The sequence below is a fragment of the Antechinus flavipes genome, chromosome 4 (genome assembly GCF_016432865.1).
Source record: "Antechinus flavipes isolate AdamAnt ecotype Samford, QLD, Australia chromosome 4, AdamAnt_v2, whole genome shotgun sequence".
NCBI classification, from domain to species: Eukaryota; Metazoa; Chordata; class Mammalia; order Dasyuromorphia; family Dasyuridae; genus Antechinus; species Antechinus flavipes.
The window spans coordinates 398,988,677-399,004,217 of NC_067401.1; the positions used below are offsets into that span (position 1 = coordinate 398,988,677).

The following is a 15,541-nucleotide window of genomic DNA, read 5'->3' on the forward strand; positions in this document are numbered from 1 at the left end:
GGCCACGTAATTTCAACCACTCAACAAGGAGGAAGGAGGTAAGGGAGTGCTCTCTTGCTTTCTTACAATTTATCTTCAAAGTGTAGTATAATAGTCAATAAGAATTGGCCTAGAAGCCAACAAGACCTAAGTCTAAGTTTCATCTACTATACACAGTTTATGTGTCTCATCAAATCACTTACTTCTTAGTGTTCTAGACAAAATCTAAGACTATAAGTTGCAGGGAAGTTGTTTACCTGTACTACTAGAAGTAGTTACATCATCTAGGATTCCTTATTAATAAAATCACAAAGTCAGTCTTATTCAACATCCTATTAACCTTTTTTTTTTGTCTTTTCTAGTCCAAGGTTTTCTCCTTGGCAAATAAAAGAGAAGTATAATGGAAGTCAAATAGCTATACTATTATTTTTCCCATGTGTTATCAAAGTATCATCTACCAGAGGAACAATCCTACCTTTGATCTGCCTTGTTTTCCTCAATCTAACAATAAAAAACTTTTTTCTTATCCTTACATCTTCATTGCCCAGTTAAAAAAAAAGGAATTATCTGTACTATTGCTCGCTTCCTTTCATTAGGACAGAAAATTAAAAGGATACTAAAAATGAAACATTAGTCTTACCTTCATTAGAAGGTTTAAGATGAGACAATCTTAAAAGATCTTTGTGTGACCAGCCATTTCTTTGTTTATATTTTGTAATAGCCAGAGCAAGAGCCATGCCATTTTTTCCATTATACCAGTCTGCTACAGCTTTTCTGAGAGCACGACCCCACATACCACATTTCATACTTTCTTTCAGATCTTTTTTAAATTGAATAAAAGTGAAGAGGTGGGTAGGTATTTGACATACTTCGGAAACTGCTTTAAAGGCTGCTTGTTTTGTGTTTATATCAGAACACTGTGAGCAAATGGCGAGAGCAAAAAGCAATGGCTCGGGCTTTGCTGTTCTCCCTTCTTGACTAAAAGTCTTTATTTCTTGTATTACATCACATCCTTTGCCATCTTCAATCAGTCTAATTAAAGCTTCAGCGTTTTCAAGGCCCAATTTCTGCTCTTTGATGCAGTAAGTACCACCTTCAGAACCAAAACATAAGAAACGGTGTAGTCGATTCATGTCGGTGACCTGCCATATGTGGCCACTGGCAGAATTGGTCACCTGTTTCTCATTCAGTGGCTGCATTTGGCTTATAGATTCCTCCATTGTTTTCTTTCTTTCTTTCTTTCTTTCTTTTTTTTAAGGAAACCTGCCAAAAAGACCACATTGTTACCATTAGGATGTAAAACAGCTAAACAAAAATACACTATTAAAGTACTTTCAATTCTTGCTCATTTGCACTTACATTCTGCATGTATACTCTAAGAATTTAGAACACTCCAAAGGAAACAGTTAAGATAGAACGGGGCAGAGCCCTTCCTGGTACAAGCTAAGAGTGAAGTGGGTGGTATTATTTACCCCCACTTTGCAAAGGAAGAGGTTCTCAGCCTCAAAATGCCAAAGGAATCCAAGACATATACACAAGTCAATAAAGTCTGCCTTGAAATGATTAAAAAAAAAAGTCAAGCTGACTTTGTCTAATGTGGTGAGGACCCAATAAAGAGGCCAAATTTCCAAACATTCTGCCCATTATGTGGGGAGAGGGCTAGAAATAGAAATTATTTATTTCTAAAAGCTCTTTCCTTACAGCTTTTAGTGTATGATTGTAAGGTCCAATTAGAGCAAGCACATAATTATATCAACAAGGATTATATCAGAGGATTTGTGTGGAAATTCTACCTTGTTACTACTTATGGGAATTAGAGTTAACTGCTTAAGTTTTTTTTAGTTTCTGTTCTTATAGGCATGCATTTATTATTATTCTTGTTTTATGGATAAAAACACTAAGGCGGCTAAGACAGCCAGTTACTAGTTGTACGATTTGCCAGGGTTATCAAGCTAAGTAAAAGACCAAAAAAAAAAAAAAAAAAAAAAAAAAAGCCATTTAGTAAAAGTAACAAACATCAATTGAGTCCAGTAGTATATGAACTGATATCACACTCATATTACCCCACCAATGCAGAGGGGGAAAAGATGCATTTTTCTCATTTACTTTTTCTTTAGGAGCCAACTTCAGTCAACATAATAATAAATTATCCCAATATAATTTTGTTTTTCTACAATATTATATAGTCATCATATATACTGATACATGATCTGCCCAGGGTCCCAAAGTTAAGTGGCTGAGGCTGGATTTAAATTCAGGTATTCCTAACATTCAAGTTGAGTACTCTATCTAACTGTCCCACTTAGCTGTCTCTAATGAGAAGATTGGGTCTGATGCCCTGAAAGGTTCCTTTTAGTTCTAACATATGATATAAAAAGCAACATAACAATAAATGCAAATGATATATCAGTAGTAAAGAACATTAAGGACGTTTCTGGAAGTTATTTATAAATGGTACTGTAGAAATAAGAAAAAAAAATAGGAGAGGGATAACTGCACTCCAGGAAGGTATATAAAGAGAATCATAGGGATGAGTACTTTGCTAGTAAAACCAAGATTATCTTGGTGGCAGTTAAACAAACTAGGATGCTAGGGAAAAGAGGATTGGTAAAGGGTAGGAAAAAGGCCTTTGATAATCACTTCAGAGGAAAAAAAAAGTGCTGCTTTTACATCACTTTCATTTTCAAATATTTCCCTCCCCAAACCTCACCTAAAAAGCCATCTCTTATTAACAACAAAAAAATAGGTTCAACAAAATTAGCCAACAACTTATCTGAGTCTAATAGCATATGCAAAACCCTATACACAATTTTCCACATCTGCAAATGAAAGAAGGTAGTAAATTTTCTCATTTCTTTTTTAGGGCCAAGTTCAGTCATCTACCTTCATTTTTGTTATTTTTCCATTTAGGTTGCTGTAGTCATTTTGTACATGGTTTTCCAGACTCTGCTTGTTTACTAATAGTTCATATCCCCATGATTCTCTACATTTTTTATTTTTACCATTTTTTTAATCAAAATTTTTATCAATTTTATGAAAATGATATTCCATTTTGAGTAATACACAACTTAACTAATTTCCCCAATGATAAACATCCAATTTTCAGTTCTTCAGCAATCTTTTTTAAAAGGAACTTTGGACTCATTTTAAAGATTTTTATATACACATATGAAGATACATACACATACACACACATACCACACATACATGTCTTTCCTATCCCTGCTGACTCATTAAATTCTGGCTATTACTTAACCTACCCCACCCAAGAATCCCTCCCTTGTCTTCTCTTTCCTCACCCTTTCCATCGACACATTTTTAAGATAATTTCATTATCATTTCGATTATTAACTTATTTTAAGAATCTCTCTTGAACATAAAGGTACTTTTTAAAAAAGTGCTCTTAACTTCTGAACAGAAAATTTTTCCTACTGATTCTGACATATATTTGAAGACACAATTAAAGTCTTCCTGATTCTAAAGCCAGATTTGACTAATCATATAGGTGTATAACCTAAAAATTGTGAATTGTACCATCTTCTACTTCCCCTCTACCATTTGGCAGTCTCCCGTACATTTTCCATTCTAAACACTTTTAGAGATGCCCTATCAATGTCACCCTGCTCAAACTCCCATTATTTTTACTCTGCCAGAACCCTACATAAAACCATTCTAGCATCATAAAAACCTAGAAATTTTAAGAACCAGGGTTACTCTTCTTGTCATGTCAGAGTAAGGATAATGTAATAGTCTAAGTTCTATTGATAACCTTTGCTTTTTATGTTTTGTCAGAGAGCATAGATTAGGGGAGCTTAGAGGCCATCTAGTCCAATTCTCTCATTTTTAAAATGAAGAAATTGAGGCCCAGAGACAACAAATGTCTAGTATAAGTTCATATATATAATTAGTAACCATCAGTGGGATTCAAAACTAGGTCTTTTGATTTTAAATTGTTTTTTCCACTGTACCCTCTTTAGCTCATCTATCCTCTCTATCTTAGAAAGCTACACAAACAAGTGCTACATACAAAACACCAGAGTTCTTTGGTAGTTCTGTATTTTTGTGTTACAATTATTCTTCAATTACTGGTAGTGATCTAGGCAATAAGAATGACACCCCTTTGTCAAAATATTTAATAAATCAATATAAGAAACTGGCCAAATCTTTTCCTCCTAAAAGGAATCATATCTAATAACTAGTTTCTTACTATAGGTATTAAGAAAACTTTTGATACCCAAGAAATACTAACTTAATTATAGGACTAATTCTAAATTATGTACCTCACTGATAAATTGCTCAGGTATTATTTCTTTTGAAAATTAGGCTTAAGCCTACAGTCTGTCCAGTTATTTGAAATATGTTGAAAATAAATTATCTCAGTAAGACATGGAATAAAACAATTTGATTGTGGATTATATAGTTCATGCAGAATATTTCTATAAAAAGACAAATACAATGAGATATTCACAAATTTTAAGTTAGAAAAACTGAGCAAAAGGAATGCCATACTAATATTTATATTTATACATTAACACTGGTATTTTATTGGCAATCTAGTTCTAAACTTTTATGATTCTGAAATTTTGTAAACTTCCATTATTGATACTTTCTATCTTTTGTCCCATTATAGAATCATAATAAGCTTTTAAAATATTATATCACCCCAACTATAGCTGAAGGATGGCTACAATTATTTAATATCAGAAGAGAATGAGGCAGTGAAATGAACAGTGCTTGGGGCTTGGAGTCATGAAGATTTGAGCTGAAATCTCAAGATACTTAATACTTGTGTGGTCCTGGGCAAATCACTTAAGTTGTTTCAGACTCAATTTTCTCAATTCTAAAATGAGAAAAAAATAGCATATACTCTTCAGGGTTGTTTTAAAGATCAAAGGAGGTGTTCAAAAAATGCTTGTTCTTTTCTCTTTCCCATAAGACTAAGAACTGAGGTTAAATTCTTTACTCAGACATCATTAAATCTGTTTTTCCTTTTGCATATGACCTTACATAATATAATAAGCACATCTGATCATTTTTTAGCAATGATGCTAATAGCTTTGGCTATTTGTGACTCTCCCCATGTGAAAGATGGCTAGTGGATTACATAACTAATGGTAGGAACAAGATAAAATTCTTATATTTTCAGTTTTCTTAAATTTATTTTTGTTATTCTGAACTTGACAAAAATAAGCATTTCCATATACAAAAAATAAACAGAATTGTATTGTAATACCATAGAATTTTATTATGCATAGCTTGCATTTCTTTTCAAATGGTAAAATGAAATGAATAAGTTACTTTTGAAGCTTGTATAGCTGCCTACTTTCCCTCAAACTTTCTTTCTTTTTGAGAAGATGATACAATGATCCTAGTAGCACTTTTTTTTTTTGGGGGGGGGGGGGGAGGAGGAGCGGGGAAGAGAGACATCATTCTCCATAGTCTCTTTTCCAATACTTCACATCCAAATCCCTAACTTAAAAAAAAAAAAAAAAGAATAAACATAATGAGAGAAAACAAATCCATCTATAGGCTATATTTGAAAATGTTAAGTTTCTTTCCTACACTTCTATGGGCCCCCCATTTCTTAAAACAATCAAGGAGTGGATTAACATTGGATTCAGTTAGTCCTCTAAATGACTAACTCAGTTTAACTAGTTATCAAAGTAATTAAAAAAAAAAAGCCCACTATTCATATTTAAATGAGCTCATTTAAATATGAAATTAAAAAGTAGTCATTAATATTGGTTATATGGACAACAAAAGAAATATGCAATGAGTCATTACAAAGAGTAATCTTTGTGTGGATTTGCCAGTGAATGGATTATTTCACGGCCATTTTAAAATTCAGTTTGTTATCCTCCAGCTCAAAGTAATGCTTCTATCTTCTCTGGTAAACCTCATTATCAGCAGATTTAAGATAGACTAGGTCAATGAAAGGAACAGAGGCAATATGCTGGAGGAGTGAACAACATGGGTAATTCTGTAATTAGATAACCTATTTATGGATAATCAGAAGATTGTTTAAAATAGCAAAATTCGTGATTCTTCTTTAAGAGGTGGCCTTAAATGTAAATAATTTAGTTATTCTAACAACTGCATCATTGTAGGGAGTTCTTAAGGATTTTCACTCTTATTTTAATGAAACTGATAAAGTTTCCTTGAGTTTTTTCCCCCCATCAACAGATCAGTTATTAAATACAATACACACCATGAAGTTGTTTGGAACTCAGTTTCAGGATTATGTACAGAAAAAATTACAGGATAAATTAGAGATATTCTTAAAGAGAAGAAACAAATATGGCACAAGCTAAATCTTAGAAAGTTGCTTATGATTCATAGGAATTTAATGATGCCTAGAGTCATATACCAGTATCAGAAATAGGATGTGAAGAACTTTTCTTGACTTTAATCTTAACTCTCTCCACTAGGCAAAGCTAGACACAAATAAAAGCTACTCTCCAAATCATGATGTCTCTGTACTTTCCAATTTAATACCACTGCCATAGTGTTTTAAGCATAATAATGATAGCCGATTAGCATTTACATGGCCATTTACTAGCTTTACTAGTATCTCATTTGAAACTCACAACAGTTCTGCTACTACACCCATTTTATAGAGGAAACTGGGAAACAAGCTATAACTTTCCCAATTCAGATGGCTAGTTGAGTCTCAGGTCGGAGGCAGGATGTAAAAATTCAGTTCTTAACTTCTGGTCCTATTACCCCTTAAGTATTTTATAACACAGAGTGCCACCAAGTCTTAGCGAAGTTCAAGTATATAGAGCACCGGACCTGGAGCCTGAGTTCAAATCCTGGGTGAGTTACTTGTCTGTTTTCTCACCTGTAAAAATGTATAAATAGCACCTGTCTCGCAGAGTGTATGTGAGGATCCAATGAGATATTATCTGTATTTTAAAAAAAAAAAAAAAGGTAAATGCCAGCAAATATTTTTTTAAGCTACTGAAGCTTAGAACGAACGGCATTAAGAGTTTTGGAACACCCTGTGTTTTTAATGTTGACTCTAAAGCAGTGTTATACTCGGACGAGTTTTAAAAGATTCAGTCTCTGCAAGGAAAAGCCCTGTAAACAAGTATGGTGTAGATAACTTTTTAAAGAAATGAAACACTAGACCGTCCCGTCCTCATTTTGGATCACTTCGATTTTCACCTCTCCTAAGGGCTGGACCAACGAGACCGCAAAACTACCCCCTCCCCTCCTTTTTTTAAATAGACCGCTACACTGCCTCCTCTCGCCTTCCGTTTCTAAACAAGTCCTTAAATCAAAACACGTCCACAAACTGCATTTCGCCTTCAGGGATCTCTTTAATCCGGGCGGCGGCAGCAGCAGCGTCTCCACGACCAGGCAATCCGTCCTGGGCCACGGACAAAGACAAGGCTCCATCTCTTCTTCTTCCCCCCCCCGCCCCCTTTCCTAATCTCGGAATGGTGGCGGCCGTAGGAAAGGGGGAGGTGATCGTCCCCTCCCGAAGGGATGTCGGAAGCCATGACCGCCCTAGGGGGATAGGCGAGTGCCCACAACAGCGCAGCTCCGCGAGAGGGAAGCCGGACTCAGCCCCCCACGACTTCCTCCCACGCCGAAGAACTAAACAATCACATCCACGCCTTGCCGCCGCCCACGGGCCGCCCCGAGAGCCCCGCGGGAAGTCGGCCCAAGGCGTGCTAGTCCCACGGGGCTCGCTCCGACCGCACAAAGCCCCCCTCAGGGGGGAGCCGCCTCCAGTAGCTTCCTCACCTGAGCGCAGCCGCGCAGAGTCGGGCGGGGCCCCTCAGGGCAGGCGGCTCCACAACGGGGCCCCCAGCAGAAGCTGGCCTTCGTAGGAAGCTGCGATTGAGGCGGCTACAGCTGTTTTCCCTTCTCCGACCAGTTTCTGTCCCGCCCCCTTTCCGCACGCCTGTTTCCAGGATCCCGGATGTTACCTCTTTTCGGCCCACCCTCCTACCCAGAATCCCTCCCCCTCCTTCGCTCAACCCCTCCCCTCGCCTTCTCTGACGCCTACGGGTCGTGAAAGGAGCCGTTCTGTGATTAGACCTCGTTTCTTCATTTAAGGCTACAGCGGCACTTTGCAGACTGGCGGCGCAGGTGACGGGAGCCCCAAAGGCTGTCGGGAAGTAGGCGCGGTGACGTGGGGTGGAGGACAGCCGCGGCGGATTTGCTGAGCTTGGGGGGCTGCTGCTGGGTCGGGAGTCGGTGTTGGGCGGCCCCAGTTGCAATCGGCTGCCGGGATTTCAGAGGTGGTGAGACAGGAGAGAAGAGCGGCTGGGGCCATGGCGGGCAGCGCCGGGGAGTGGTGCCTCATGGAGAGCGACCCCGGGGTCTTCACTGAACTCATTAAAGGATTCGGTGAGAGCGGAGGGCACCGCGTAGCCTCTGGAGCCAGGGAGGAAACCAGGAGGAGGAGGAGGCGACGGCGGCGGCGGCGGCGGAGGCCGTGGCCCCCGGCCCCGGCGTGGGCTTGACCCGAAGCTTCAGCTTGGGGCGAGGACGGAGCAAGGGCTCCTCCGGGACACCCTCCCGCTCCCCGCCCAGGGCAGGAGCAAGGTCCGCGGCGGCGACTCCTACCCCCTTATCACCCCAGCAGGTCCCTTCCTCCACCTAGTCTTCCCTCCTCCCTCGTTTCCCCCTAGGAGTGCAGGCAAAAAGAGTCTGTAGTACAGCGACCTGCTCGCCTGTGGGACACGAAAGGAAGGGCCCACGCCCCGTGTGAGCCCGAGCCGACTACTTTACTGGCTGAAGCTGCCCCCTTTAGACTTCCTGGGGAAACTGCCTTTGGGACTGACTCGGAGCCCCGCAGATGCCCCGCCCTCTTTTTCCTCCTCTTCCTCCTGCTTATGATGCGAGGCCTCGTGGCTAGCTAGCTTGGTTTCCTGGGAGAAAGTGATCTTTCTGCCCCTGCAAAAAGAAAACAGGAAAAAATTTCCCCCCGATCCCAACAGAAAGCAATCAACTCTTAATAATCTTAGTGTTTGCCTTCTTCACCTCTCGGGTTATGTTTAATAGCCTCTTAATGACGATTTCGTAACTCCTGTATACTATCCATCTTCCCATAAAACTTATAACTGCCTTATAAACTTGTAAAATGCCTTAACTTTAAAGATACAGCTCTCGGACTTAGACGAGTAAGTCTGCTCGCTGCAGTTTCCTCACGTGTAAAGTGGGGCAATAGTAGAATCAATTTTCCAATTCTGTCCTAAGGATAAAATGAAATAATTTTTAAAGTGCTTTGCAAACCTTAAAGTGATGTTTAAATTCTAGCTATTGCCAACAAGCATTTAAAGTCTTAGTTCTATTGTCCATTATGAAAAAATAAAAATTGGGTCGTAATAAAAAGAGTAATACTATGCATTTATATTGTGCTGTAAGATTTGCAAAATGCAACAGTCTTGGGAAATAGGAAACTGAGATAGTGGGTTAGGTGATTTGCAGAAATAACAGTTAACTGCTGAGGCAGGATTTGACCTTGGATATGGCAAAAGTATAGAATTGACTTAAATTCTGGGGATCTGAAATGGAAACAGCAAGTGAATCAGCAATTAAGGACTATTTGTCAGCCATTGTGCTATATATGCTGATAATTCAAAGAAAGACAAAAATATGGTCCCTGTCTTCAAGGAACTCAAGCCATCATACTAATCCTTTTCTTAATGTAAGGGTTTTTTTCTATAACATAAAATACAGATTCTTTAGAGACTTGTTTTATAAGTTTATTTCTTACTCCATTATTAATAAAACTCTTTAACATTCTTGTATTTGACTCAAACCTTTCCCCCAATTCAGCATTTTTTCTTTTTCTTCTGCCCCATCTACACAAAATGCCCCCAATGAGTAGTTATACTTCCTCCTCACTTCTATCTTTTGGAATCTTTTCCATGGAGACTCAAAGTCATACTTCTCTAAGATTTCTTTTGATTCCACTTATTGCTGTTGCTTTCTGGCTCCTCATCTGCTCTTGAATTGTCTAGTTTATGTATATCAAATTGCAAAATATAAGCTCCTTGAGGTTCACTGCTGTTAGTATAGGGTCTTGCACATATCAGAAGTTTAGTAAAGCTGGAGTTTGTTCAGCTAATTACTTCTTGTTTTCAACTTTTTCACTGCAGATTTATTTTTCCAATAGTTGTCTTTCTTCACACTGTATTAGCTGTTAATTTGATCCCTTGTGCTGAAGTTAAATTTCTCATACTGATGCCAGGTAGTATCTGTTCTTTTATCTTCTTGAATGAGATAATAATTGTCCATAAATTAAAGATTTTATTGACTATTGTGATATTTTTAATTGTTAATTTTTCTTTGTGAAAAATAATAGTGGTTTTTAGAAGTTGAAGTTAGGAAAATTTGAGATCATTAAGTATCAAGTAATTTGCCTCTGCTGGTATACTTAATGCATTAAATGCGTTATAAAAATTCATTCATTTGACAAGTTATAATAGCATTAATTTTCCTTTTTTATGGTGAAGATAAAATGGAATAATTTTTTAAGTGCTTTGCAAATCTTAAAATGATGTTTAAATTCTAGCTATTGTAAACAAACATTTATTAGGCAGCTTACTATGTACTAGACATTGCTATAAGTTTTTAAACTTTGTCCATTATAGAAAAAAAAAGTGACAATTAGGTCATGATAAAAGTAGCATCAACCATTTATCTACTGTATAACATACTATTTGAGAAGCTACATGCTAGACCTGTGAGGGCCAGATAAAAGTATAAAACATTTCTTCCTTCAGAGTAATTTAAAAATCCATTACTATAAGGGAGTTGTACATATACCAATGACTATATGTGGTATATCCTATGAAGTGAATGCATGTAAAGTTTTTTATAGATAACTTTTTTTATCTCATTAATTTCTAAATATCCATTTTCCCTTAACAACTACCCTTTATGATAAGAATTTTTATGAAAAGAAAACATTTGAACAAAGCCACTCAGTATATCAGTCATGAGAAGTATATGAAATATTCTATAGCAATATCTCCTCTCCATCCCCTTCACAGCACTATTTCTACAGAGAGAGAAGTACATTCAACTTTTTGACAAGATCACTTTTGATGAGTAATAACAAAAAGCTCCCTGGAGAAGAAGGTTCATATTTAGTTTGGGCCTTGTTTCCTGGGTCAGTTTTGAAAGTCAAAAGTACTCAAATTATCAGCCAGTGTTGGTAACACTTCCAAGTCTGGTGGAAGCTTCAATCTCTCTGAAAACTTGTTTTCCAGTCTTCTTTCTCAGCATTAGTTAGAACTTGTTAACTCACCGATGGCCTAGCTCTCTTGTTCTTGCTGTTCTTGGCCCTTGGGTGAAGAAGACATTTTTCAACTTCTGTGAAGTTTGGGCTAAACTTCGAAGTTTGTCTTATTCTTGCTGAAGGTATCCATCAGACCATACCCTAAAAATTACCTTCATTCTGACCTATTACCTATTTGAAATTGTTGAAGTATATTCACTGACAGTATTCTGAATATACTGAAGTATATTCACTGATTCTACTCTGGTGAAGCTTATCTTCCTCTATCATTACTTTCTGAGGTATTCTTTGTCTCTGTTTTCCATATGGTCATATGGCCTTGATGGAAGAGTCACTCTTCTGGAGTAATTATGCCTTTTTTTTCCTTTTGGCAACCAGAACAGTCAAACCTCTGAATCTAATTTTCAGCCCAACCTATCTATACTATCAGTACTCTGATAATTTTACTCAGCTGTTTCTAAAGAGAAATTTAGTTACATTTAGTGGAGAACTATATTAGACATAAATCTTACCAAAATAAGAACGGATGTTATGTCATAAGGAGTTGAGGTAGTTTGATAAGAGAATAATGTTTACGATTTTTATATGTAATATCTTTAATCTTTGTAAATAAATGTGTAACTTTTCTGAAAAAAAAGTGGTTTCCCTTATTTCAGGTTGTCGAGGAGCACAAGTAGAAGAAATATGGAGTTTGGAGCCAGAGAACTTTGAGAAATTAAAGTAAGCTCTTTAAAAACTTTTAAAAAAAAATTTAGGAAAAAATGTTACTCAATTAAAATTTAAAAACATAAGTATACTATAATATTTTAATTAGATATGTATCTATATGTGTACACTCATGCATACATAAATGTGTATATTATATTGCAGGTCCATGTTTTACATTTCTCGTACAAGCAGTCCTAACTTTAAAATCCATTTTTTAGAAATCTATTTTCTATATACATTTATTCATTCAACAGATGTAATGTGCCTACTTTGTGCAGAGCATTGTGCCAGGCACTGAGGAAGTCACAGAGTTTGATAAGACATAGTCCCTGTCCTTATGGAGCTTGGAGTCTAGTAAGGAAGTAATATACCAACATGTAGAAAAACATAATATACAATATAACCCTATTGGTATATTAGAGTTTAATTACTGCTATGTAATAAAATAAGAGGGAAAAGTTGATTCTTGACCAGAGGCATCATGGAAGGTTTCACTGAAGATATGGCTTTTGAGTAACTATTAAAAGATTGGCTAGGGACTCAGCAAGGTGAGGGGAAAGAAGAGCATTCCAGACATAAAAAACAATTCGCTATCTCTACCTTCCGAAACCCTAACTTCCTTATTTCTCTTGAGAATACCACCATTCTTCTAATCCACCTTGAAGTCATCCACCTTTTTATCATTTTTTATTTCCAGACAATGGATAAATATTATCAAATTTACCACCATGAAATAGCTTCATTTCTTTCCATTCAGTCATCATCCTAATTCAGTCTCATTCTCACCTGGACTTTACAGTAGCCTCCTTTAAAACACTTTTTGGGGCAGCTAGTTGTTGTAGTGGGTAGAGCACCAGCCCTGAAGTCAGGAAGGACCAGAGTTCAAATCTGGCCTCAGACATTTTAACTCTTCCTGGCTGTGTGACTCTGGGCAAGTTACTTAACCCCAATTACCTCGGAGGGGTGGGGGGGGGGTGGAACACCACTTTTTAAATGTCATCTCCCCCCGTTAATAATAATTTTTTTTAAAGGGGGAAAAATTGGTTCAGTAAAGCTAACAAAGACTTTAGCCATGTCTGACAGTTCATATAATATTCCATACCTTGTCGTAGCCTCCTACTAATTGGTTTGTGAATCCTTAACACATAGTTACCAAATTCTTGAGCACAGATCTGACCATTATTCCTTGTCTCTAGAATAAAATACGAATCTCTCTTTGGCCTTTAAAGCTCTTTAAGTTCTGATGTCAGCTCATCTTTCCATGTTTATTTTCACATTAATCTCCACACACCTAACATTACAGCCAAATGTGCCAGGTTGCCATCATCTGCATTTGACCTTCCATCACCTGCCTATGTGCCTTTCACAGCATTTGCCCCATGTCTGGAGTGCATTTCTTCCTTCTCTCTACCTTAGATCCTCAACTTTCATCAAAGCTAGGCTCTGGTGCCACCTCCCACAGAAAGCCTATTCTGGTCCCCTTATTTGTTGGTACCCTTTACCAAGAAATTGCTTGGAATGTATTTTTTACTTAATTTGCTGTGAACATGTTATTTTCCCATAATGGGATGTAAGCTCTTTGAGGGCAGGGGCTATTTTAGTTTTTATTTTTTGAATCTCTAGTGCCTAGCACTGTGACTGGCATGTAAGCACTTAATGAATGTTTATTGTATTGAGCAGATTCACAGAAATGGGAGAGAAAAACACATGCATTTCATAGGGAAAGAGAATAGTTCCAAATTTGTTTGGAATCTGGAGCAATCCGAGTTGAATCTAGGATGGCAGAATCATTTGGGAGTGTGAATGGCAAGTAAAAGAGTCTGTATTTCACTGAAACAAATAAGCAATAGGCAGCTACAAAGGGTTTGTGAGCAGAGGTGTACAATTAAAAATGCACAAATTTCCAAGTTGGAACTTTACCAGTCAGCTGGTGCCACCTATGCTTCCCAGACAACTTCACCATCAGAGTCTGTATGATAGGTGATCATCCCTCCACATGAAAACTTTCATTGGGGGAGATCCTGCTACCTGTTGAGGTTTCTGCATTCTGTTTTTGCATAGCTCTTGACTTTTAGGAAATGTTTCCTAACTCCAAATCTAAGTTTACTTTTTTGGAAGTTTCTGCCTGGTTCTATTCTCTGGGATCCATCAGAATGAGTCTAATTACTTTTTCACATGACAGCCCCTCTGATACTTGAAGACAGGCAATCATGTTCATTCTGAGTCTTCATGTTAAATATCAGTAGATCCTTATATGAAATAACCTCAAAGCCTTCTTAAGGACTTTGAAAAGTTATTTTTTTGTGACATTCTCCAAGCTTAACAATGTCATTCTTAAATTGCGGCACCTAGAACTGAACACAATACTCCAGATGTGGTCTGACCAGGGCAGAGTACAGCAGGACTAACCCTTCCTTATTCCTGGAAGCTGTGCCTCTCTTAATGCAGCCTCACAACAGCTCTGTGAGGTAGGTACTATAGGTGTTATCATCCCCATTTTACAAATGAGGAAACTGAGGCTGAGAAGTTAAATGATTTGTCCTCAACACAGAGTCAGCAAATATTTTAAGTGATAGGCACTGGGGATATAAAGATAAGAGCAAGGAGCTTACATTCTGTTTGAGAGGAAACAACCTATACACAGAAACTTAAATACAGAGTATATACAGAGTAATTTCTTGAGGGAGTACCCTAGCATCTGGCGTGATTCATATAGGCTTCCTGTAGAGGGGGCACTGGAGCCCTGCTTTGATGAAAGCTGTGGCTTCAGTGAGGTGGGAGTAAGGAGCAAGAGTATCATGGGCAGGTGGGGTAGGAGGCAGAGCAACCTGTGCAGAAGCAGGAAAAGGAATGTCATCTGTAAATAATCACAGGCCGGTTTAGTCTACATGTACAATTGATGTGATGGGGACTGATGTGAAAAAAGTCTAAAATGTAAACTGACAGCCAAAACCAAAGATCTTTAAACATCAAACTGAGGATGTTGTATTTTATCCTAGAGGCAAAAGGAGTTACTAAAGATTTTTGAGAAGGAAATAGACATAGTCAGATCTGGGTTTTTGGTATGCCAATTTAACACCGTGACCAAGGTTGAATTGTAGAGAGGTTATTTAGGGAAGTTGTTGCAGTGATCCAAATGGGAGGTGATAAATCCTGAAATAGGATTATGACTGGGTTAGTGGGAGGAAAAAGAATGAGTGTGGGATACTTTTGTGTAGAATGGACATGATATAGTGACTGGAGATGAGAGGGAGAAGTTAGAGTTAAGGATGATTCTTTGGATGTGAATCTAGGCAACTGGAAGAATGCTATTGCCTTCAATAAAAATTACAAAGTTTCTTAACTTTGGGAAAGGAAGATGGCAGAAGAGGGAAGGGTAATGAGTTCTGTGTTGGGCATGAGCTTTTTATGAGCATCTCAAAGTGCCCCTTTTTCTATATTTCCATGGTTGAAAATCTAGTGGCTCTCCGTATCTCTAGGATAAAGCACAAATTCCTCAATTTATCATTTAAAGAACTTCATCATCTATTTTCTATTTACTTTTCAGACTTCTTTTATATTACTCCCTTTGTGTTATCTAGCCTGTCTGAA

General features: G+C 37.8%; 2 protein-coding genes across 6 annotated transcripts in view; one reads left to right on the top strand and one right to left on the bottom strand.

Moving 5' to 3' along the window:
- The window catches only part of RO60 (Ro60, Y RNA binding protein), a 45,477-nt gene extending 37,392 nt beyond the window's left edge, over positions 1–8,085 (bottom strand). The window contains exons 1-3 of one of the 4 annotated variants that reach the window (XM_051998731.1): positions 7,997–8,085; positions 6,821–6,884; positions 620–1,242 (exon numbers count right to left, since the gene is read on the bottom strand). In XM_051998731.1, coding sequence (XP_051854691.1) covers positions 620–1,199 — 580 coding nt within the window. In that variant the 5' untranslated portion in view covers positions 1,200–1,242; positions 6,821–6,884; positions 7,997–8,085. The other 3 variants (XM_051998730.1, XM_051998729.1, XM_051998732.1) reach the window with 3 other exon arrangements.
- Positions 8,086–8,248: 163 nt separating this feature from the next.
- Positions 8,249–15,541, top strand: part of UCHL5 (ubiquitin C-terminal hydrolase L5) — a 36,981-nt gene continuing 29,688 nt past the window's right edge. The window contains exons 1-2 of one of the 2 annotated variants that reach the window (XM_051998733.1): positions 8,249–8,340; positions 11,899–11,962. In XM_051998733.1, the coding sequence (XP_051854693.1) occupies positions 8,265–8,340; positions 11,899–11,962 (140 nt within the window). In that variant the 5' untranslated portion in view covers positions 8,249–8,264. Of the gene's footprint in view, positions 8,341–11,898; positions 11,963–14,302; positions 14,419–15,541 lie in introns of those variants that run through there. The other variant, XM_051998734.1, reaches the window with a different exon arrangement.